At 34.0% G+C, this 25,532-nt stretch overlaps 3 protein-coding genes across 3 annotated transcripts; all 3 read right to left on the bottom strand.

Moving 5' to 3' along the window:
- Positions 1 to 2,737: 2,737 nt before the first annotated feature.
- Positions 2,738 to 10,754, bottom strand: Tsp29Fa (Tetraspanin 29Fa). The gene is made up of 5 exons (XM_088224819.1): positions 10,589 to 10,754; positions 8,150 to 8,338; positions 7,284 to 7,460; positions 4,198 to 4,434; positions 2,738 to 3,403 (listed from the first exon to the last, which is right to left on the bottom strand). Exons 1-5 carry the CDS (start codon positions 10,655 to 10,657, stop codon positions 3,344 to 3,346), a joined length of 732 nt encoding a protein of 243 aa, XP_088080945.1. The 5' UTR covers positions 10,658 to 10,754; the 3' UTR covers positions 2,738 to 3,343.
- Positions 10,755 to 13,339: 2,585 nt separating this feature from the next.
- Positions 13,340 to 19,283, bottom strand: LOC148282579 (zinc finger CW-type PWWP domain protein 1-like). Its single transcript, XM_088224815.1, has 4 exons — positions 18,396 to 19,283; positions 16,617 to 18,231; positions 14,796 to 14,992; positions 13,340 to 14,100 (listed from the first exon to the last, which is right to left on the bottom strand). The coding sequence occupies exons 2-4, from the start codon at positions 16,771 to 16,773 to the stop codon at positions 13,426 to 13,428; spliced, it is 1,029 nt and encodes a 342-aa protein (XP_088080941.1). The 5' UTR covers positions 16,774 to 18,231; positions 18,396 to 19,283; the 3' UTR covers positions 13,340 to 13,425.
- Positions 19,284 to 22,123: 2,840 nt separating this feature from the next.
- Positions 22,124 to 25,281, bottom strand: IP3K1 (inositol-trisphosphate 3-kinase-like protein). Its single transcript, XM_088224859.1, has 5 exons — positions 25,008 to 25,281; positions 24,140 to 24,304; positions 23,714 to 23,989; positions 22,875 to 23,450; positions 22,124 to 22,565 (listed from the first exon to the last, which is right to left on the bottom strand). The coding sequence occupies exons 1-5, from the start codon at positions 25,101 to 25,103 to the stop codon at positions 22,500 to 22,502; spliced, it is 1,179 nt and encodes a 392-aa protein (XP_088080985.1). The 5' UTR covers positions 25,104 to 25,281; the 3' UTR covers positions 22,124 to 22,499.
- Positions 25,282 to 25,532: the final 251 nt, after the last annotated feature.

Raw genomic sequence — 25,532 nt, 5'->3', positions numbered from 1 at the left:
TGTGAAATAAATCAAGATGGACATTTTGTTAGTATTGCCAGGGTAGTTGAATTTTATACCCGGCTTTCTACTCGCATTAATAAGCCGTACATTCACGGAGACTGGACCGCTGTGCACGTGCAAACCACGAGCCCACTGCGTGATATCGCATGATTGGCCCATTTCACACCACGGCACAAAGCTACACGGCATGATAAAATAATACAAGACGGTGGATCGATATATATTGTTATAATTACAATTATTAATGCCTGGCAAACGTAATAACCAGTACATCACGAGACCGACTAGTCTCCAGTCGATTTCCTTTTGCAGGGAGTACTGAGGAGTACTCGCTAAATTTGAATGATTTTGATAAAATTATCATTAAAATCTCTTGTGTTAAGTTTTACCATATTATTTTAATCGGATCAGAAGTCTGAGGTTCGAATCCCACTCTACCCAAACTTGATTTCCATTTTCTAATAGTGAGTTAAAACTCGCGACTCGTTGAAAACGGTCACCAACATTGAAATATTTGTGTAAATTATAAGAACACCAATATTTATTTTTGTTTTTTTATTATTTAATATATTAACCGAGGCGTTTTTATTAATATTTTTATTATTTATTTATTGACGGACATTGTCCATGTATACAATTTAGAAGGTTTAAATATTACAATAAAAGAATAGTTTAAAACATTTAAAAAAGAAAAGAAAAGAAGCATTGACAAACATAAGGGACATCGAGACAAGATCTGGACTATTTATTTAGTGCTTGTTTAAATCGTTGTAAACTTAAACCAAAAAGTCCAGATCTTGTCTTGAGTTAACAATACGACAAAGGCGGGTCATTGGAAAATTTAGGCCATAGTTTGTTCTATGCTGATCGATGAACAGTAGTACTTCATTGTTTCTCAATCTACGAGTCGGAATATTGAATTTTACTTGTCCCAGTAATGATGGAACATCGATTATACCATTTAGTATGCCGAACACATATATGGAGTCAATATTAGTTCTACGTTTTTGTAGACTAGAAATATTTAACATTGACTCTATTTCAGCATAAGAATAATTATCTCTCTCTAGTGGCAAGCAAAGGAAGCAAGCGATGTTGGACTGATTCAATGTGATTTATGCGATTGACATAGAATGGAGACCATACCACGGAGGCATATTCTAGAAGAGGGCGAACAATTGAGCAATAAAGAGTTTTGATTGTACGGACATTAGTAAAATCAGAGGATATTCTGTTAATGAAGCCAAGTAATTTCAGTGATTTATTTACTGTATTATCTATATGCTCGTTGTATGTCAGTTGTATGTCATTAAAATCATTAACTTTGGAGTTTTATAAAAAAAACGAAAATCATAAATTTTATCAAATAAATGGGTACAAACGAATTCTAATAAATGTCAATCCACTATAATTTTACCGTGCCGTTTGGAGATATGTGTAAAATAAACTATTCTCCGTCGGATATCACGCGGCTGGTTTGTTTGTTTGGAAATTCTTATAATAATGAACAGACTTTAGTATAATATCAAACGGTATTATAATTGTAATAGTAATCGGCAATATCGCAATAAATTACACGGGTTGACACGCACTGACTTTACATATTGAGAGGCGGCGAAGTTATTGTTTCACGACACGGGGGTTAATTAATGGTTTCGGGCGGTCAAAACACGCGGCGCTTCGGAGTTCGGACGGCCGAACTTTCTGTATCTTACTAGATACATAAAGTTCGGTGTCTGGTGTCTCGCACCGTATTCAGAAATTGCGAAATGGCCTAACATTTGTAATTTAAAAAAAATTAAGACGGAAACGTACTGCGATTCGCAAAATGATGATTCGTCTACGCGCGCTATTGTCCTCCCTTCCTCCACTATTCGTGATGACGACAGTCAAACAGCTTACTTTGACCAAGATGTTCAGCAAGCGATGACTTTCATTTACAGTACGGTACGTATATACTGTACTAATGTACAACATGTCAAAGTGTTGCCTTTTCATTTAATGTTTTAAGGCTCTTTTTCTTTAAAAATAGTTTTTTCTACCAACGAAAACGACACACATCCAGTACCTAATGAATTAAAATAGATCCCTTTTTTGAAAAAATCAAATTATCCGAATTTTTTACTATCCGAATGGGGTTCGGTCCCAGTTGATTCGGATAATTGGAGTTCTAATGTACTTTTAGAAAATGAATTATGAATTACTTTTTTAAAAAACTGTCGACGTTATTTGCCTAAAATGGTCGGTATAAATTCTATCTACTGAAAAACTCATACACCATGCATTCTGTGAGTTGGTATTTTACAGAACACAGCACCCATAAAATAATCTTCAGTCAGTCCCCATGTTTGTTTTTATTTATTAGGGAAAACGATAGTAATACAATATTATATAAGACATTCTATATTATATCTATATAAGATTTATACTTATTTTGTTTTAAAAAAATAATTTAAAAAATATATATATGTAAAATGCTGGCTGGCAATAGGGTCTCCTGGAGGCAACTGGTGATGTCCACACGCTCCACTTAGGAGCGGATGTGGAAAAGAAGAAGAAGTATACAAAAAAGTCAATTAAAGTAAATAATTTCTAAGAAATCAATAGAGTATAAATAAGTATGTTTATAATAATAACGCATTGTTCAATCTCAAAAAATTAAACGTAACTGTTGTTAAAATATTTACAAAAAGTTTTAGGGTAGGTAATCATGGAAATAATAAATAAAAAAACACTGATTTAAACATTTTATTGATAAAAAATAATAGTTTCATACACACAAAAGTATGTATAAAATGTAGTGTGTCGATGTAGGTATTTTAATATTTAAGTTAGGTATTCTAGTATTCTCTCCTATGAAGGTACAGTTTGTCAAAAAAATAATTGAATGTGTTTGTGTTATGGTAACACTTAAAAATATCAGTACTAAAATAGAAAAGGACATACCCCATTGTAACCAATCACAATGCAGCAGTTTTACCAGCATTAATCATTGCCTGATTTTTTTGACAGACTCAAATTACTTTTCGACCTTATGTATAATAAAAAACCAGCAGGCACTATCAGTGTTAAGGTCTGTTATCTGACACGTCAAATATAACAGTTGATTAAACAATCCAAAATACTGAACAGGTTGATACTTGAATGGAATTCATTGTTACACAGTTAGATTGTAGACAGCATTTAAGTAATATTATTGAACTATAAGAATCACTCTTAAATAAAGTTACACTAATAAAATACATTGAATTGCATTTCTGTGAATACTGATGAAATTGGAATTTAATCCTATATAAAAATAGTTAAGATATATCTACGCACTATAGTGCAATATGAAGTTTTATGCCATTTCATATTTGGTCCTCTTCGCAAGATGGCAGGCAAATATGATTCCCACAAACTGAAAAAAATTTAAATATATTGAATTGACAAATTAACCAAAAGAAAACACAATATACATATTATACAAGATCAACTGTTGAAAACCTAATGGGAGTGTCTTTTTTTATTTACTGTAACAACACACATAGTACCCGCATATAAAATCCCCCACAGTTTTTTAAAACCGATTTGAAAATTTGTGTTAGTAATAGTGGTACAATATGAATACATGAATATTACTTATATGCAGGTGGATATATATTGGATAATTAGTAGGTACATAAATAAATTATTATCTTATCACTATGCATCATGAATTATCATTGATTAAGTCTAAGCTTCTGGCTAAGTCTTTTATTCTTAAAATTTAGTCTGATTTGACTAAACTTTGTGAATAAAAATTGTGATTAAAACCCATTTCTTACTCCTGTAATATATTAAAATATTCCCTTTCATAAGATCAATAATTTTTATTAGGAGAGAGGAATTAAAATTGTTCATGATGCCATTCAAATACAATTCAAATAAGTTATTGAATCAAATTAATATTTGAAGCACAGTATCTACGATTTTCCGTGTTCATTTTGATTAAACAAATTAAATCAAAGTAATTAAAACCTAAAAAATATTTTTATTTTATTTAGGATTCAAACTTACATAACTAAAAAAATATTTTTTGGTAAAAAAATAAGACCGTTGGAAGTAAAGTGAAAAGTAAACATTAAAAGGCAATATTTATTTTGCTGGTACCACTGATCCTACTATTATTATACAATATGAAGGGTTCTAGAGAAGATAAATCGACTTTCTGACCTGTATTATGCCGATGCAGACTCCAGTGGCTCCAATACTGCTTGCGTGTTTCTTCAAGGTTGAAGACAGAGCTGGTCCACACCCTATGGGGTACTTGTTAGTGGAATTTACATTGCACTTAGCAGTATCGATAGATCCAATCGTGTGGGGGCAACAGCTCATGGGGAGAGCACCCGAATTAAACGCACCACCACTTTTCTGCCAATCAGTGTAATTTTCAACACCGCAGCATGAGAACTACATGTTGAAAGGAAAAAAATTACTGGCTAGGATAACATTTTGAGCCCAAAAGAGCAAGGGTTTAATATTTATATTTTGTAAAAGTAAGATGTTTATCTACAGGGTGTTCTTTAAACCCTGTCACATCCGAAACCACAATGATCAGTATGGGCAAGAAGACATATTAGCATATTTGAAAAAAATATTTTAAAAAACAAATGGTTGCTTACTTCTGCAGGGGAGAAGTGAGGGGAGCACAGCGCAGTACCAGATTCTCCTCTCCCCCTCCTCGTTTCTTCCCTGCAGAAGTAAGCAACCGTTTGTTTTTTTTGATAGTTTATTTTTTAAAATTTTATTCTTTCTAAAAAAATATTTTAATGTGGCAATATATCTTCTTGCTCATACTGATCATCGTGGTTTCGGATGTGACAGGGTTTGATAAACAGCCTGTATACATGATAAGATGTATATATATGTGCGAGGGTCATTTGACAGAAAGCTAGCCTTATAAGAAAACACACGATTTTTGTTGTTTTTATCATTTGTTTTCCAACATAGTCCTCTTTTAGGGCAATAAACATTTCAAGACGACTTTCCAACTTCTTCATTCCTTCCGAAAAGTCATTTTTCTTGAGCTCTTCAAAATAGTGTGAAGTTTCGATGATCACTTCATCGTTTGTTGCAAAACAGCGTCCTTTAGGCCATTTTTTTAGGTTTGGAAATAGGAAGAAGTCGCACGAGGCTAGATCTTTCAAATATGGTGGATGTTCGATCAATTCATAGACTAATTGGTTCAATTTTTCTTGCACGACAGCCGATCCGCGAGCGGGTGCGTTGTTATGATGGAAGAAAACTTTTTTGCAAGCCAAACCAGGGTGTTTTTCCTTCAATTCGGCGTTAAAATGGTCCAATAATGCTGCGTAGTAATCATCAGTTATTGTTTTACCTTTTTGCAAGTAATCAATAAGAACAATGCCTTACGCATCTCAAAAAACCGTCGCCATCACCTTCCCGGCTGATTCGGTTTTCTTTGCCTTCTTCTGTGGGCCTCAGCTGCGTTTTCTCCACTGCTTGCACTGTTTTTTATCTCTGGCATGAACTAATGGACTCAAGTTTCATCAACAGTGACATATCGATGAGAACAATTCCTCGCAATCATGTTTTATCTTGCCCAAAAGTTTCAATTCATCATGCGTGGGCATTTCTGGGTCGATAGTGAGCAAACACGACACCCATCGTGGGGATAGCTTTGTCATATCCAAATATTTGTGTATGATGATGCGTGCATGCTTAGTTAATATGTTTGTAGCCTCTGCTAGCTCACAGATTTTTATTCGATGGTTTGCCATAATCATATCATGGATTTTGTTGACGATTTGTGGTGTAGTGATGATATTTGAGGGCCCTGGGGGATCATCACCAAAAACACTCATACGACAATGTACAAATTCAGCTTTCCAAAATTAAACTGTTGGAAGCGATGGTGCAAACTCGCCATAAACAGCATCCGGTTCGGCTTTGATTTCTGTATTTGTTTTTCCTTTTCTTTTTTTCGAAGTTTCTAATCAAAAAATGTAAATATAGTTAAATGTATAAATAAAAAAAAAAAGCAAGTATCTAATTTTCTTAATTAGGTGGCTGCAAACATTATTATCAAACTCCCTAGTTGGAGCGTATGGTGTCCACAAAGATCCTCCAAGCATCTCTTTTGGCTGCCAGCTCCTGTGCATCCTCCCAAGTCAGGTTTGCATCCTGTAGTTCTGACACGAACTGCCGATGAACAGTCAGCGGACGTCCAGAATGTCGAGAACCTGATGCCTTGTAAAGTAGGCAAGCGTGGTTAAGACTCTCAGGAGGCGCCTGCAGCACATGGCCAAAACAACCGTATTGCCTCCGCTTGATGACAGTTGTCACTGGAGTTTGCTGCGTCCGTTCTCTTATTACTTCATTCCTTACAAAGTCAAACCACCGCACACCCAATATTCTTCTGAGACACCTATTTTCAAAGAATTTTGCTGCTTTGGGCCCTAATGAGTTGCCACGATTCGCATCCGTAGAGGAGAACAGGTGTTATGCAGGTGTTATATAGGCGGCATTTGGTTTTCACTGAGTAAACATCTCATCTCCAGACAGCCTTCATATTATTGAACGTGGCGCCTGCTATTCCTAGCAGCACTCCCAGTTCTTTTTTAAAGCTGCCATTTTCCGTAACATTTACTCATAGGTATTTGAAACTCTCGACCCTTTCGATGACTTGGTTTGACAGAGTCAGGGGATTTTGGGCATCTATCAAGGCATGAAGTGTTACACAGTACATGGGTTTTTGCAATATTGAATTTTAAACCCATGCATGCGGAGTACCTATTTAGGCTATCTACAGTGGACTGAAGTCCCCTGACTGAATCGTCAATTATAACCGCATCATCGGCATACTCTAGGTCGCAGAGTTTTCGGGAGGAGGAGATAGATATTCCTCGATCTAGTGGAATTTACTTCCTCAAGGTGAAGTCCATGAGGATTATTAAAAGGAACGGTGCAAGGATGAAACCTTGACGAACTTCGGTGGTGACCACAAATCTGTGACAACATCGTTGATTCTGATTCAGCATTCGCTATTTAAGTTAAGGTTTTTGATGAGTTTGACTAGTTTTATAAGCACCCCATATGCTACCAGTATTTTCCAGAGTGAAGGTATGTGCGGACTATCAAACGATTCCTGTAATATTATCTATTCCTATTAGTCTTTTTAAATAAAAGCATGAGGTCTTTTCGGAATCGACATGTTTAAAAATAATCACTTTGGAGATTGTAATAAAAATCCTAACAACATATTTAGTAGTAATTAACATAATTGAAGTAATGCTTACATCTGACTGCAGTTCGTCCCACACTATAGTAACAGCTTCTGAATTATTGCCTCCATATACCTTCATACTTTCCAACATACTCTTTGTAATGAGACTACTGGTTCTGTCTCTCAGCACAAAGCCACTGATGCCAGCAGCAATCTCCAGAATGAAAATGGCTATCAGTAAAACTGAAAACTAAACAACATAAAAATATTATTTATGTGTAAAAAAAGATACATGTCAATAATCAGACAAAGTAAAATTATGTTTTCCCAAAATGTATATAAATTTGATGTGATATGACATTGAAATCTTTTTCTGTCGCATGTCTTGAACAATTAGATGATTTTCATAGCATTCTGTATTTCCATAATAGCATTTACATTTGGTCAGGGAATTTTAAAATAGCATAGTAATTATTGTTATTAAAAATCTGTATTTAAGTATGCCAAAATGTGTAAAACAAAAGAATTTTATTCATGAAACGGTATTCGTGACTATAAATTACTAAAGGTTTTAGTTTATGAAATTAAGGACATACATATTTTTAAAATTTATCTAGTTCAAAATTGTACAAAAAACTTTGATATATCTGCTATTTACCTTAGATATTTTTATTTTAAACAGGTCAGAAAACTTTTGAAATCAATTAAAACAATGAAAGAAAGTAATTGAAAAATCAATCAGCTTTTGGTTCAGTGGCTAGTGTTTGGGACTCACGGATCAGAGGTCCGAGGTTCGAACCCAAAATAGAAAAAAATAATTAGGGATTTTCAGTAACTCTGGTTCATTTTGATGAAGAAAAATTTATGATTGACCACAATCCAATAACTGATTGCCCTACAGCACAATCAAGAATTCAGGGGATAATGTAATAAACTTACTGTTAATGTCATGCAGTAATTTTCTTTGATGGCGCCACAGCACCCAAAGAATGCCACAATAAATATTAGAACTCCAATAGCAATAAGAAAGGCAGGAATAGAGCGATATGGTTCATCTAGTAGTGAACTGTAATTATTATATTCGGCTTGTACCACTGACCCCACTGATATAACTATGATCCCAGTAATCTAAAAAAACACCAAACAAATTCTTTTAAAAATGGCTGAGAAACAATAGAACAGATTAATGCACAGAGTAATAACATCCTTCCGCTTATAGAGCCACCCATATAGAAGAAAACGATTCTACAATTTTTAAAATTAGTTACAGTTTGCATAAAAACAATGAGCTGTGGGTACTCAGTTCGAGAATTGCCAAATCGGTATTGATTTGCATTGTAATTACTTTTAAATATACCTATGTATTTATTTCCTTAATAAGTCAGGATTACATATTTATTATAACAGGGTTATTCCAATTTATGTATCTACAATTCTTCTTTTATTTTACTTTATTATATGGCAAAATTGCCTTTTTCAAAACTTATAATATACACATATTTGCTTGATATTTTTTTTTTAAAAACATATAATACTTTATCCTCAAGATTTAGAAAACCAAATTAAACCTAAACTCTTTATTTTGAGAATAAGGAAATTTCCACATTATTCATGAGCAAAGCCAAGCACAGTGACAAAACTGTCCGTTTGCCGTCAAAAATTTGCAACACAAAAGTGCAAAATGGCAACTCTATAAGGGGGCAGCGCGTTATTACTCTGAGGGTTAATGAGACTAACTAAAACGTTTTACAGTAATTGATTTATTTGACCAAAACACGCCTTTACAAGAGGGGGAGTTAAAAACAAAAATACGACTGTCCATAATCACTGTTTTTCAGAAAACCAACCAACCCAGCAGAGATGACTAGTTCTTTTAAGTTCAACGTGCAACTCGTTTGTGGAATTATGAGCAGGGAAAAGACCATTCATTTCAAGTTCAATGTGCATATTAAACATAAAAGAAATAGTCCTTGTCCCTTTTGGTTTTGTTGGTTTTCCCAAGAGCAGTGATCATGGACAGTGGCGTTTTTGCTTATAACCCCCTCAAGTAATTAATTTTTTTCACAATGAGCATTTTAAAAATTCATTATGGCACAATAATTTTTTATGTCCCAACTTGTTAGAAAATTCCATGTTAAGTCGGGACTCTAATTTAATAATTAAGTAAGCAGATTAAAAAATAATTTTATGTTTCAATTAGCAATAGTTATTAATACATATTTACAAATCATTAAGCATCACTAATAAGTTTATTAAAAAAATGATATACATATAAGGGTTATAATGAAGACAGCATCGATACTATTTAAATTCACTTACGGATGTCCATCTTAAACATAGGCATTGTTTTGGAAAACATAATATTTTTATCCAAGACGTTGAACACTCTTGGAGCTTTATATGAAAAGTGTCTCCACGCAAACATTTTACGTATTCTCGGCATTAAGTAATTAAGGTTATGCGAAAACCTCGTACGGGAATTCTGTTTAGATCTCTTCCCGTAGTTCCCAGACCAGTAGTTTGACAATATGTCCTTAATATAAATTCGTCGGATATCAAGTACCTTTAATAATTGAAGTAATGACTCAGATGGGTTTGTCGGAGGACACGGAAACATAGCTCTAAGAATAAGACTTTGCTCTTTGATTAGGGGGTTCATAGCAATTGCTGAGCAACCTTCCCTATTGGAAAAGTGCAAAGAAGACATTTTTGAGAGTGCATTTTTGGACGTTGGTCCAGGATGTTTCTGAGTGAACTAAAGACATAACACAGCTTTCTTAATCTAGATATTAGTGACAGGACCTGTGTCTCCCATCGCAAATTAGAGCTTGTCCGGAAAGGGCGAATTCGTTGCGATTCTCATGCGTAATACGCGTGACCATTGCATCCAGAAGGAGCGTACCAACGTACGAGCATTTGGGGATGGAAAGTTGAACAAAGCTTATTGATATGTACACTCGCTCTGGAGTTCGCGCATCAACTAGACGCAACAAGGCGTCTCTAGTATCTCGACTCGAGTCTGGCGAAGTGCAAGTGTATTTTGATTCGTGCGATGCTTGTGGACGCGATGTATCTCGCACACGTGCGAATTAATTCGCGGCGAATTCGCCCCTTCTGGACAAGCTCTTAGTAGTAGCAGTTTTTAGTGAGAGATTTTCAATATGAAATTATACTTCGATAAAAACATGATTGTATTTTTTTCATATTGGAAGCAAGAATTTTTGTAGTTATATTGATTTTTTTCAATGCATATAATGTAATTGTATGTGTCATGGATGTCTCACAACATATCAATTATTATTAGTATTGCGTCAATATTTTTCTTATCTTAATCAGGTGGAAAAGCAATTTAACAGCATAAAGACACTTTATACGTACCACGAAAAACAGGTTGAATATGAACAATAAATACTTCACACACGAAGTAAGAACAGAAAAGTTGGCCATTATTGATAGTATTAGACTTTCTTTTGTTATTTGATTTGTTTTGTCGACGTGTAACACTGTCGCCCTTGTTCAAATATCACGTATGAATAATAAATTCTAGGCAATAGCCTTATCAACTAGGTGTAAATTATCACAAGGTACCCACTTCTTATCTCCAACATCAACTCGACTGTTTGATATTACTTTGAGGTAGGTACATATTTTGACTTACATTGTCTATTTCATGGTGGAGTGGTAAGCTGTTTGACTACTACGGTTGTTGTACTGAGTTCAATTCCCACTAATATTAGTTCACAGAAATGTTTTTAATAAATAAGTAAAATAAATATTAGTCTGAGAAAAAACTTAATTTTTTATTAAATGTATATAACTACTTACTGAACATTCGGTGTCTACCAGTTTTGAGGCGTACCTGTATGTTCATCGGGACACTAATGTGCAAATCCTACTTTACACCTTAACCACAGTAGAAGTTTGACAAAAATATAAAACTACTACTATGGTGAAGGGATTTGCATGTTAGTGTCCTGATAAAGAGACGAGTATGTCTCGAAGCCGGTAGACATAGAAAAATCGGTAAGTAGTTAGACACGATTATTAATTAACATTGAATGAAATGATTGACTACAAAATTAATGCTTTGAATATAAAAAAAAAAATATTTTTGCAGAATCGGAATCTAAAGCATCTGACTGATTGTCTTATGTTTATGCGTCCTTTATGATTAGTTGCTACATGGCCGAACTTTTAAAGAGTTCCACAAGAAGAAAGTTTTAAGAACACCAGCGACCTCAATTATTTAACTTTATTTTGACAGAGACATTTTTTAGACATTTTCTCAACAAAACCGCTGTTCTTTTAACAACTTCCACAAACAAAACAATGTTATAGACACCATAAACTATTTTTTAGGGGTTATGGAATATAAATATTGCATTGTTAGTAATTAGTATGATGGCGGCCTCCGTGGTGTAGTGGTCAAGACGCTTGACTCACACACGGAAGTTTCCGGGTTCGATTCCCGGTGAGAACACAAAAATAAAATGTGATTTTTCTCAAGCCTGGGTGTTCTGTGATGTAATTCACCACTGTAATTGGGCTTCCTGGCCTGTTGTGGTGCAAAAAAAAAAAAAAAATTACAAATACAAATAATCAAAATTTCAAGAATAATTAGGTGTAACTAAACTGTTCATACAAAAAGTGAAGATAACATTGAAAGACAAATGAAACAGTACGTATTTTTATTCAACTTTAATAAATTAACACTTATTTCTAAATACATATTAAAGTTATTTTTTCTGAACAAAATAGCACAAGTTGAAATAAAATTTATTTTTTATTCTTATTATTTATCGGAAAAATAACCCGTCAAGTTTACTTATGGTTTTAGTAGAAATTTAAAAGAAAAAAATAGTTCTAAATTTGTCGCAACAGGGAGGGAAAACATTTTCAAGAGTGGATTATGGAAGTCTTAGAAGGCTCATAGTTTTTATAATGGTCATCTTACTTTTTCTCTCCCTATCAAGGATACCGCACCTTAAAAGTAATCTTTAAAAATTTAATTCCTTTCAATATTTTAAATGATTAAATAATTAATATTATTTCATTCCACAAATAATACCTTCTAACTTTTTTTTTCTTTTTTATTTAATATTCTTATCTTTTTCAATAACATTTTTTTAAGGTTACTTTTAAGGTGTGATCCTTGATAGGGAGAGAAGTAAGATGGCAGTAATAAAAACTATGCGCCCTAAAAAAAGGAATAGACTTGCATATTCCCTTCGCAAAAAAGTTTTTTCTCTCAGTTGCAACAAATGTAGATCTTACCAACTCCCTAGGGAGAAAACCCAACATGTCTACAAACCTTTGGACATACCAAAAACAATGTTGAAAAAATAGTTGCTTGTTAATAAAATTATAATCTTGTAAACATTTTAATCTGTGTTAAAAATAATAATTTATTTGAAATTATAAACATTACTTGAAAATAAAATTTCATGACAAGATGTTGTAAGCACACAAGTACCTTTTGAAGCAGAATAAGTTGAAGAAATCTTATTTTAAGTACTTAAATCTATATTAGAGAAAGTTTTTTTGGTTATTCAAACTTATTTTTAAAAATAACAATAAACTTAGTTAAATAAATATTTGAATCAATACATAAACATTTTTAAAACATTTCAAAATCAAGAGATTTTTGTGACAATTTGGCCGAGTTATCAAAATTAAGATCCAAAACATCATTTTCAGTGGAGGGCACTACAGCATCTGAACCACATAGCTTCTGTAATATGAATTCAGTAGAAACTTCTATATCTGTATTTAGAGACTCTCCTGGAAATAAATAGAGTGGTTTAGTCAACCGTAATAACTTTTAATATTTGCAAATATATTTGGTTGATTAACCACCACCTAATTCTTAAATGGGTTTTGACAGTAAAACCATATTTTTTATGATTATAATATAAAAGTATTGATAAATCAACAAAATTAAAAACCATGCAGATTCTGACATGGAACAGATTAGGAATCTATTGAAGTGTAAACGGGATAAATTATTTCGTTACATGTCATGAAATGTATTCTATGGTACACGAAATTTTATAAAAATAAAGAATGAATGAATGGTAAATGCAGATTTTGAAAATGAGGTATAAAATACTGAACATAAGACAAATAGTCTTTAAGTTTAGTATTTCAAGGATTATTCTCTAATTTAGCCAATGCAAGAAATCTAGGTTAAAGTGTACAGGTAGTCACAAAAGTTTTTAAACAAATAAAATAAACGTACCTCGATTGTTTGCATCGATGGAATCAGATAAATCTACAATGGAATTAGAATGTGTTAGATTTGAAATACTGCGAACTTGACTTCCCCTATTTTCTTGGGAAAGTGTCTTCTTTTCGGCATCCTTGTAATTCACCTGAGGTTGAATGGGGATTACTTCTGACAAATATTGTGCTGATAACTGTTTCAGAAGAGAAAATGAACGCACTTTATCTTTCACACTCGAAATGACAGATTCCGGAATGATTGACATTTCGCTGTTTACAATTGAGCTACGAGCTTGAGATGTGGTAGTTTCCATATTTATCATAACAGTTTCATTAGTTTCTTCATCTGTATCTGAACTGCTGGAGTCGGATGAAACTATCTCAATAAGGTGTTTCTTTTTGAGTGTCTCCTCATCAGTTGGAGAGTTTATCAACCCCTTGTAGCGAGCGATGAAACTGTATTTCTGGAGTCTCGCCAGAATAGGGAGTTTGGAAGCATCATGAGCTTGTTTCATGCAGCTCTTTAGACGTTGTTCATATTGTTTAGGAGCCATTCCGTGGGTCATGTTTATAACTTCACCGCACTTATACAACGGCTTAAGTTTAGGTGTTGAAATCCACGATCTAGTAACATTCACGGAATCAAAGAATGTCACATTGTACCAGGTCTGAAATAGAAATTATTTATGTAGGAAAACTAGAATCATTTCAATATTAAAAAACAAAAGAAAGATTTTTTTAAAAAGAACTGCATTTTAATTATAATAAAAGTACTGTATTTTGTTTTATTCGTGTCCAACTGGTGGGAGACTAAACAATTTTTTATGTTATATACAAGTGAAAGCAGGGATTGTCAGTTATTTTTATATATATAATTCCTCTGTACGTGTGATGTCACCGTACTCCTGCTAAACGGCTTAACCGATTTCCGTGCAGTTTTCAGAGAAATATAGATCTTTGCGCTGTGCATGTTCGTAGATATTAAAATCTTCAATCGAATTTGTAAAAAAAAAAGTTAGGAGGATAAATGTTTTATTCATCGATGAAGTTTTGGATACCCCATGGTACACAACCCTTGGTACATATATAACAATGCACCTACCCAAAACGTGAAGATACAGACAGGGTCGGGAGTGTATCTTTGTAATCGATCAGTAGAAATTATCTTCAACTATACCGTCATAGTGAAGTTTTGGATTCCGTATTTTCTGATAGTAAATGCCCCCCTGAAGCGTAAGATTTTTTCTGTAAGATTGTTCAGGTAACAAATGTGATCAAGATACGCTGATATTGGTGCACCAATGCACTGCCGAAAGGGAAAGATGATGATGAAAATAATGTATAATAAGAATAATGGGAATACTGGAATGTCGGAGAAACCGTCTAGCCAGTAGTACTGCTCCGTGTCAGGGCAGTCGTCTACCATAGCGGGCCACCAGGGATAGCCGTCCAAGTGCGCCCACACCAATGACCCAGCGCAGTAAAGCGCATGCACCAAGTCTTCTTCTTCCCCCACATTTAGCTTATACTCTGCCTTGCTACATGCTGCCACAGCTGGATCTTTAACCAAGTAAAAGATAAAATGATTTCAAATTTATACAAATATTTCCCCGACTCCTCGAATTTCCATTTTCAAGTGCCTCAACATGCAACAAGATTGAACAAACTATTTTGTGCTGAGATATCTTGTATGAGAAATAGTCGCAACAAACCCGAGAATACTGCACTTTTATAATCACATTTTTGTCATTGATTTATTTTATTCAAGGATAAAGTTGTACTGATGCACTGCCAGAACCTTCATTCAAAAATCAAATGCTTAGTAGTGATCGACCGAAGCTTTGGCTTTGTTTTCGGTCAGTAAAACGAGTTTCGGCCGCGGCTTCGGTTTCAGACAAAAATAGGCTGAAACTTCAACTCAGCCGAAACCTGCGGTCTGAATGTGTTGGATTGTATTCGGCTTTACTCGGGTCCATATTATGGCTCGTGACTCTTAAATCTTTCATATTTATATTTTTGTAATTCCTATTTCCTAATTCCTAACTATAAATAGTTAATAAGTTCTAATAGTGTACATTGAAGAACAGTTACATATTATAAGTTATGTGTATAACATAACAACAACCATAAAATTTCATGCCTTTTAATTCATCATGTTTTTTACTTAACACTTATTTTTATGAACTCGTAAGGTTTAACAACAAAAACGCCTAATTTTGGGCGTTTTTAAATGACTTTTAACTTATTTGAATAAGTTTCGTTTTTGGTTTTGGGGGAAACTAGAAGAAGCCAAAATTCGGTTTCAGTTTCGGCTGAAAATCTTATTTCGGTTAGTCACTAATACGTATTATATTTTGTTTTTTACTTTCCAATATTTTAATAAAGTAACTTATTCATTAACATACACTCACTAATATGTATCTAAAATATGCAAACCATACCTATTGTTATAGATTTCTTTAGTTTTCTTGTGTTTAATAAGGAAATTCAGTGGTACGAGAAATTGGATAAAACAAAAATTTTCTTACACATGGTAAAAATGAGAGCATTTACTTGTACAGCGTAGGTTCTCAAAAATGTATGAAAAAAATAATAAAAACTAACTACTTTGAGCGACATCAGTAATTCTTCTGAATCAACCAATTTTTTTTTTTTGCACAACAACAGGCCAGGAGGCCTAATTACAGTTGTGAATTACATCACAGAAAACCCAGGCTTGAGAAAAATCACATTTATTTTTTTTGTGTTCTCACCGGGAATCGAACCCGGAACCTTCCGTGTGTGAGTCAAGCGTCTTGATCACTACACCACGGAGGCCGCCGATGATATGATAGGAGTGTTGTGATAGATTTCCAGTTTACGGGAAGTCAACCCACCAATCAGCAGAACTTATCGAAGAGAACTTGTGACATCACAGGCTGAGTAATTTCCAAATCACAAAACTTTTAAAAATCATAGTGCTGATATTTTTTGGCTTTGATAGTCTATTGAAAAATATAAAAAAATCACTGAACTTTATATAATTCATGGTTTGTAAAAAAATTATCTATAAGTAGAAAACTATAAATGGCTTGTAAAATTGTTATAAGTACCTATAATATTAAAAATAAAATCTGTATTGTAGTTGTTTGATCAAAGGAAATAATATAAAATAAATAAACAAATAAAAAGTATGTATACTGACCGGGGTTCATCTCACAGAACCACAGAGCGGGGAGCTGGAGAGGGTCATGCTCGTGGGGTAGATAGCGCCACTTTCTGCAGACTGGGCGGCTGCACTCGACCCAGGTGCCCACCTGGCGGCGCTCCTGCAGCCACTGCATCTTGCGCCGGTGCGCCATGGTCGCGGGCGGTTGGCTGAGAACAACCTTCCTGCAACCGTTCAACGAATCGACAGTGACGGAAAATGGTACGAGTAGGCGCCTACTCACACACACTAAAATAAGACATGGACTGCTGTCCTAATAAATAGAGTGGCATCTCCAAAAAGTAAAATGTTGGCAAAATCAAGAAAACACAAAACGCTTCCTGTTATCTTGAATTTTTTAAATGATCTTGTCCTATGTTTGATCATTTATTGACAAGGAATATACCGCTTTTTAGTGTAAAAATTAGTTTTTGCCACTTAGGTCAAAATGTTGAGATGGTTATTTTTTATTTTTAATTTATTTTATAAATTTATTGCATAAAAATTAGTATACATATTTAATAACAGGGAATCTATATAAAACTAATGAATATAAAATGAATACGGAGTGTTCTCTGTTTATGATACTCTCCATCTAACATGGCTCAGCCTGTTCTAAGATGGAGATTTTTTAACTTTTAGAGCATAAGTAGTTCTATACTAATATAACAATAACAAAAAAAACCAAAACTACTTAATTATAAATGCCTAGCTATTCAAATGTAAGAAATTAAACATCGTTATTGTACAAATATAAAGTAGGTATATATATGTGCCAAGAATACATGTTACTTAAACATTATTTCAAGTTCCTCAAAAACTACCACGTGCCACTTCATTAATAAGTTTGGGGCTAGATATGATACTAATATTTGGTGGATTCATCATCCCAAAGCATCAATATTACATCTTACATTGCAAGATGCAAAAAATTATATAACTATGTTTATGTTTATTTATGTCAAATTGGAAATGCCACTTTCTTCACAAGGAAGGCAGTGAAGGGGTCCACGTTCATTGGGTGCGTGCTCCGCTCCCACTTCTCACACCCGATGGGCCCTTGCCAGTGAGTAGTGTTCATGCCGATTTAACGGGATTGATTGACATTTCTAGCATAGGTAAAGCTTTAATGTTTTTTATTTTAATCAATAAAAAAATCTCATATTTAATCTATTATTTTGCAATTACTACTATTTTGTAACTAAATGTGCGGTTTAGCCAAGAAATTATGTCAGTAGAAAAACTAAAACTATAAATGATGCAAAATGTGTTGAAAAGCTTGAGAGTACCTGAATAATGTAGAATAATTAGAATCCTGGCTGCATAAAGATATTTGGGAATCTATATTTTGAGTGCAGGGTTGAGACATTTCGAGATATGCGTCATTATTTGCTGCATTCGGAGTATTGGATTTATTAGTGTTTTTGTCTTCAGGAACTTCGTTTACAGAATCATTATTTTCGACATTTTTTGAAAAATTCTTGGTAATTTCACTATTTTTAGGAGCGATTTTTTTGTTAATATTCTTCTTCTTTGTCACGCCGACGACTGTTTTAGATTTTTTTACTTTTATCGTTGATGGTGTTATATTTTCTTTTTTTGCATCAGATTTCTAAAGATCAAAGCATCGAAAAATAAACAAACATATAAGATAAGCAAAATATTGGATTATGATCTATTTTCTACTAAAAACCGCACAAGGTAAACCATTAATATAAACACGAATAGATCCAAAAAAATAGTATAAAAATGGAGATTAGTAAAATGATTCATTACCGATTCCTTCCTGATTTCTTTAGCAGACGCAGGCTTGTTTTTGGAGACATTATTCGGAATGGCGTCTGACAGCGGAATATTGAGTTTATTTGTAAATTTCTTTCCTTTTAAAAGTTTATAATTGTTTTCTAATTTTTCATCAGGAGCATCACTGTTAGATAAACTCTGTGACGAAGTTATTTCTTCGTTATTTTTCACAGGAGCTATAAAAGCCGGCATTTTAACCTTCAACCGTCGAGAGGATATGTAATATTGACTAATACGTTATTAAATCTTTATTTAATAACAACGAAAAACAACTTTGAATAATAACAAGTGTGCCAGTGAAGTATCGCAATATCAAGCAAAATTTTCTGCAATTCTATCACAAACACTGTCACTTTCCCGCTAGTTTTTAAAGTAAAGTAAATTCGCACGCTGGTAAGTCGACAGATAATCTAAAACTACTGCCATCTTTGATTAATATTTGTAAGTGACGTATTTAAATACAAATCTGTGATTGGTTAAATTACACAAGATGGCAGTACAATGAACTAAAAATTCAAAAAACAATACGAAACTTACACTAGTATAGATTATTGGCGTTATTGCTAAATTCTTAAAAAATTTACACTGTCGGACCTACCAGCTGGAGCAATATAAAAAATATTCTACCAGTTTGAAACAACTATTTTAATGTGAAACTTTTAAAATTATAATCATTAAATTATTATTTTTAAAATTATTATATGGTTTATTCTGTACCAGTAGTTTTATATTATATTATAATTGTAAACTATTATAATTCTATGCTATCAGCACTGGCATTTAAATTTAGAACAAGTACCCTGGCGAAAGGTAGGGTTAAAAAGAACTGAGATTTTGGATACATTTTTTTCAATGTTTTTACTGTTTGAATTTGAATATTTTTTATGAATTATTTCGAATTTCTTAGGAACAATTATTATTATATAATAAAATAAATCATTTCAAAAAATATGTTTTAAGCTCACTCTTTAAAAAATATATATGCGTTTTTATGAATTTTCTAAATATTTCAACCTCAGTACAATTTTCTATTAGTCATTAATAACTGTGGTGAAATGTGTAAGAAAATGGGAAACTTGCGGTAGAGTGGGATTAGAACTTAGGACCGAGCCGTCAATAATGACCGCGACATCAGCATAGTATATATTATAGGTCGCTGAGTTTTTAGGAGAAGAAGATGGATATTCCTCGATCTGATGGTATTGACTTTTGTCAGGCCAGACTTGGCTCGATGATTATCTAAATAGTTGAATTTCAGATACCTGGGTGTGTATGTACCTAAAGGAAAATAGTAGCTCTCAAAAAGATTGGCAAGCGCCGCATTCATATGAAAGTTTTTTGGAGATCAGATATACTCGGTTAAACCTAAATGCTGCCTACACAATGCCTGCAAAGAATCTATTCTCCTTTATGGTAGCAAATTATGGCACCTCACTAAGGCCCATAACAGCAAACTATTGAGATTTGAGAATACAGTGGTGCCTCGCATAACGAACGCCTCGCACAGCGAACGCTGCACACAACGAACTTCCTTTTCGTTCATTTCACGATTCATACAACGAACTTCGCTTCACACAACGAAGTCGCCCACTTCACACGATCACTGCCGATTTATTGCATCCTTCCGCGCAGGCAGTCGTTAGTCACTGAGCAGTACGCTTAACTTACGCACGTGTCGCAGCAATCGTTGAAGAGGATGTAGAGGAGCTTATTGAGGAACACAAAGAAGAGCTGACAACTGAAGAGCTCCAAACACTTCTGGCCCAACAACAGGACAATGCTCAAAGGGAAGCGTCATCTGATAACGAGGAGCAACAATCAAACAATCAACCAATTCCAACTGCTGACATCAAGAACATCCTGGGTCAAATGGAAAGCAGTTCAGGAGTTTACCAATGCCCACTATCCGGATTCCGCTGAAGCAAACAGGATCAACGACCTGTACTCCGATACTCTTGTCCGTTATTTCCGGCAGATGTTGAAGAAAAGAGAGAAACAAACGACTTTGGACAGGTTTTTCACTGCACCATCGGCCAAAAAGCGGAAAATGGATGAAGATGTGCAAGATTCGATTATTTCTTAAAATTAAAAAATGTGTGTTTTTTTCATTATGTTTTTAGATGTATCTAAATAAAAATAATAACAAAAAAATTATCTTTTTTTTATGTCATCTTACCATATTTTATGCTACAGAACGAATTTTTTTTTTTAACATGTATTGTTATGGGAAAACGCGTTTCACATAACGAACTTTTCGCATAACGAACTTGCTCCTGGAACGAATTAAGTTCGTTGTGTGAGGCACCACTGTATATGCCTCCTAAGAATACAGGTGTGCAGTGGGTTGATTTCAGATTTCAGACAAAGCATTTACGGAAAGCTGAAAGATCTATGCCAAGGAATCCAAGTCGAGTGACAAATTGACTAATTTACACATTATGGACATGGGGGCATAAAAATCAAAGTTCCTTTTAGAAGATAAGATCAATAAAAAAAATTGACTTCTGGTGACACGGTTGGGAACATAAAAAGGGATTTAATATACTTTTTGTACATCATAATTATTCCAATTCTGCTCCTAGTTGGAGCATATTTATGGTGTCCAAAAAGAGCCTCCAGGTATCTCTGTCGGCTGTCAGCTCCTGTGCATTCTCCTAAGTCAGGTTCGCATCGGGTAGTTTTGACATGAACTGCCGACGAACAGTCAGTAGCTCATGTCCAGGATGTTGAGAACTTGGGCCCGTATTATAATGGGAAGTTAACAGTTATCTTCAATTATATCTATTTCTTTCTTTTATCTAAGTAAAATTAAGTTTTCTGTATGCAAAATAGAAAATGCAAACAATTATTTTTTTCTAAACATGCTCAATTACAGGTTACTGACAAAAATACTTTAAATTTTCATACAAATATACACATTTTCGTAAATAAATGTCAATTTTAGTTTAGTCAAGATAACTCTGTTAACTTCCCATTTTAATCGGGGGCCTGATGCCTTGTAAGGTAGTCAAGCTTGGTTAAGGGAGAATCTTGTATATTCTTGCATATAATATTATTAAACTTGTTAATACTAATATTATTAAAGTATGTTTATTTATATAGTACTGATTGGATTGGTATATATATATATATATATATAGTAGTTGGTATTGGTATTTATGACAGGGTCCGATGTCCGATGCCTGCAGGATGCCTGCTGGTACAGGGCGATAGACAAAGAATACAAACTATGCTAAATATATGAATTATGTTGTGATGTACACATATTAGTTTAAAAATCTTAACATTGCTCCTTGTTTTACTAGTTTTATTTATCTATTATAGTTTACGTATATAGCCTTTTGTGTTCTACTGTTTTACTTCATTTTATTGGCAAAAACACTTAATTTTTTTTAATGTTTCAATTGAAGACATGTTTGGATGAAAATGTTACGTCCCAAAATTTTTAAAATGCACCTTTTTGACAGAAAGGAAGATTTTATGTACAGCCCTTTCACATAAAGCCGACTACTCTATAAAAAAGTAGCAGTAGCAGAAAAACGGTTTTGAGAGCAAATGAAGGTGTTATTTTATCAACAATTATTGTACTGGTGTTAAAAACATTAACCCCAGATATCTCTGCTTTTTGTTTTTGTCACATAACACCTTTAACCACTCATGTATTCAATTCACGTGGTATAGAAAAATAATAAAAACAAATGTTTAGAAAAAATATTTAATTATATTATATGTTTGAACACTTAAAAAAAAATATTTATTTAATATTGGACTAGATTTTTTGATACCTTTGCTACAGATTGCTCCCTACATTATTTGATTTAAAAACTTTTAAGAGGTCTCCTATAATTAGGTTCATAATTTGTAGTTAAAAACAATACAGCCTTCAATAACTTAAATGCTTTGACACATGAATAATTTAATAATCAATTCCACATCTTTATCACATGTGAATACTGGGATCTTTGTACAGGCTCTTCTTCGCTACCAGAGGCTATTCTCAGGTTGTGATCATTCGGTGATCACAAGGTGCCCTTGTTCATATCATACATTGTTTGTACATGTATAATACAATAATCTTCATCGCTCAACAATCGGGGTAATATCCTCTGCCGGTGGATTATCTAGTTCAGCATTTTCCAGTATCTGTAAATAAAAATATACACTTATTGCCACATTTAAAAACGTACAACAGGAAACTAACAAAGCAAAGCAAGTTTCGAACAAAAATTATGTAGAGGTTCATTAAAATGAAATTTAAGTAAAAAAATTGAACGGTCATTTGAAGCTAATTATACTTATTTTTGTAGCATGATACAGGTCAAGAAAAACATTGACTATTTATCAAAAAATAATGCTAGGAAAATGCTAACATAACCCAAAATGCTTATGTCATCAGTATTTTTATTTTTTTGATAAATATATGTGCAAGAAGTATGAAGCAATAAAACTCACCATAATTAGTCTATCTAGTCCATAAAGGAAGCCTTCTTCGTAGTTGCCTTGCTTCCATGGAGCTCTATGTGTGACCCGGATACCTTCTGGGGCAGTATTAGTTTTAGCAAAATCTATCAGCCACGCTCCAATAGAATTTTCATCGAAGATCATGAATATGCTACTTCCAACGACCTCGTGAGTTTTGAAATATTCACAATTCTCAAACATAGTACGAATATCTTTCAAACGGCTTACAATCCTCTGTCTAATGTGAGGTCTTGCTCCGAGAAATTTCTTTATCGTTTCCACCACTTGGGACTGTGTTTTGATTTTCTTGAGATCCTTGATTGGCGGTTGACTAGGTAACTTGATTCCTTCGATCCTAAAACCTTCACTGTTGGTTGAAGATTGCTGCTCTCTGAACTGCATGTACCGCAGTTTTGTTACAGCGCGAATTTTGTGTTCAGCTTCTGTAGGAGCATCGGGGTTGACAGATATCATCTTTTCATATAGATCTGATCGGGCAATTGTTTTCGAGACTTCTGATTCCAAAAATGTGCGGGTTCCCATTTTGATATCCATTACGTGAGGATCCTGAAACAATTCACGAAAAACCCAGTAAGAACAAAAGCTATTTATAATTATACGCACATCAGCCTATCTCAATGAAGCAGAGGAAATAAAATACAAGGGTCATAGTACTATCATAAGTAATACTAGTTTCAGCATTCATGGTTTTGCAACATGCATAGTTTTGCGACAAGCATAGTTTACTTTTTCTCCTGACTGTGGGGGTTATTGATATCTATAGTGTACATTATTTATTTGACTTTGTAATTTATGTATTGAATATTTACCTGAAACCCATAAAGGAGATCTTGTAGCTCAATAAAATTGTCCCCTTTATACGTAACTTCCCGGTAGTATTTAGGGATGGCGTTCTTCATGTGCGGGCAGTTAGAGAGGGCTTCGTACGCTCTCCTCTCCGCATCCTCGGGTCCGCATCGGCGCTTCCATACGGTCCCGGGGCCAGCCGGAGCGAGGCTATCGGGGTGACCGGATACTTGGAACCAGTGGGCCCCCCGACTCGTGAGAAGGATATCAGACGCAGGAGCTGTCAGTTCTAAGGCATTCTGAAATTAAAAATAATAAGTTTAGTTATATTTTCAAAGGATAGTTATTGCTTGTTACATGTAATTGTACTTTGCACAATTACTGATGCTACAAATTTCAAATCAGTCATCTAAAAGGATATTTTATTATCGAGAAGACAAGGCACTTACGATGGCCAAATATTGCAGTCTCTCTGAAGTATGGTTAGCAGGATTTGTTAGAAGACCCGAACCATTTCGTCTCCATCTCTTGAGCCCATGTAGCGAGGGAAGAGCGGAGTCAGGTCCCACTGGACGGCGCTTGTCTTGGGGATCACATTTCTCTGCAGAAGGGGTCTGAAATAAAAGAAACAAAAATAAATATGGAAACCGCCGATTTGCATTTTTTATTGAATCAAAAGTAAGTAAATATTTGCTATGTGTGTTGGGTTATCAATGCCGTTGTTGCTATTTTTCGATAAACTCGTATAGCAACAGACCCAGACACGAGCGGGTATGTTAGTAACAATCAGATGTGTGTTTATATTATTTTTTATTAACTAAGTTATAAAGATTAATTATTGTTTGTCAGATTCAAAATAACAGAACAATGTTTATTTTTAAAAATAAAAGTGCACATTTTACGTGACCCACTAAGTCATTATCAAACTATCTTCATTGAAACAAAACAGGGCAGCCTTAGGAATAAAATGTTATATATAATAATCATTGCACTGTACACGACTGTATTTTTGTATACTGCATTTCTATTAATTTTCATAATCAATAAAATAATAATAAAACAACAACTAAACAATGGTTTTGTTAATTTTTTTTGCAACTTTACAAACAAATCTCATATTTCATTGAGTTTGAAATTTTCGGAGTAAATCTAACTGTCTAGTCTAAACCGGAAGTCACATTGATAGCGAGGGAAAGATGTCACATTACATTCTCGTTTGATTCCACTTTGAAACTCATTTCAATACAACTCTATCAAACTAGCGCTAAATTTTAAATTTCGTACTCAAAAAGAACACGTAATTTTAAATTAACGTACCGCTTTTTTCCAGGTGACCTCATAACACAATCCAGGTCTAAACCGTCCCACGATGGACGTTCTGGTCACCGAGTTCATTTTGCTGCTCACAGTCATAATGAAAATTGGAATTTATTACTTTCAAACACACAAAACTAAACGGAAGTAACACAGTACAATTAATCACTCGATTGTTTATTAACTTCCTTTCGACAGCACAGTTTTATTCCTTGTACGAGTATAACGAGCAAAGCGAGTCGCGAGTAGGGGCAATAACGAGCGATGCACAACTGAATCTAAGATCGGTGCCACCATTACTTTTATAGAACCTCGAGAATCGCGGTTTCAAGAGTGACTTTCGCGTCGGCGGCAGCGAACTCTGACGTCAATCCACAGCATTGAGGGACACCACAACATACACGGTACACAAAAACAAAAAACGGTACATATATGAGTACAAAAAAACTTCGACTCAAAACATCAAATAAACGTTTTCTATATATTTTGTGAGCAACCCGAAAGCTGGTTGTTTCAGGAAATGAGTGC

This window comes from Micrasema longulum, unplaced genomic scaffold (assembly GCF_059751315.1).
Source record: "Micrasema longulum isolate JH-2025_06_02 unplaced genomic scaffold, ASM5975131v1 h1tg000311l, whole genome shotgun sequence".
In the NCBI taxonomy this organism is placed as follows: domain Eukaryota; kingdom Metazoa; phylum Arthropoda; class Insecta; order Trichoptera; family Brachycentridae; genus Micrasema; species Micrasema longulum.
The sequence above is the reverse complement of the archived record's forward strand: the minus strand, read 5'-3'. Positions and strand labels throughout refer to the sequence as shown.

Coding starts and splice junctions, on each gene's coding strand:
- Tsp29Fa (XM_088224819.1), bottom strand. CDS start 10,657: ATGGCCAACTTTTCTGTTCTTACTTCGTGTGTGAAGTATTTATTGTTC. Junction 4,435..7,283: donor GGGACGAACTGCAGTCAGAT/GTAAGCATTACT, acceptor TTCAACATGTAG/TTCTCATGCTGCGGTGTTGA. Junction 3,404..4,197: donor TCTGCATCGGCATAATACAG/GTCAGAAAGTCG, acceptor AATTTTTTTCAG/TTTGTGGGAATCATATTTGC.
- LOC148282579 (XM_088224815.1), bottom strand. CDS start 16,773: ATGGCGCACCGGCGCAAGATGCAGTGGCTGCAGGAGCGCCGCCAGGTG. Junction 14,993..16,616: donor GTTCTGTGAGATGAACCCCG/GTCAGTATACAT, acceptor ACTTGGTTAAAG/ATCCAGCTGTGGCAGCATGT. Junction 14,101..14,795: donor ACGGTTTCTCCGACATTCCA/GTATTCCCATTA, acceptor TTTCTATTTCAG/ACCTGGTACAATGTGACATT.
- IP3K1 (XM_088224859.1), bottom strand. CDS start 25,103: ATGACTGTGAGCAGCAAAATGAACTCGGTGACCAGAACGTCCATCGTG. Junction 24,305..25,007: donor AGGTCACCTGGAAAAAAGCG/GTACGTTAATTT, acceptor CTTTTATTTCAG/ACCCCTTCTGCAGAGAAATG. Junction 22,566..22,874: donor GACTAGATAGACTAATTATG/GTGAGTTTTATT, acceptor TTTTATTTACAG/ATACTGGAAAATGCTGAACT.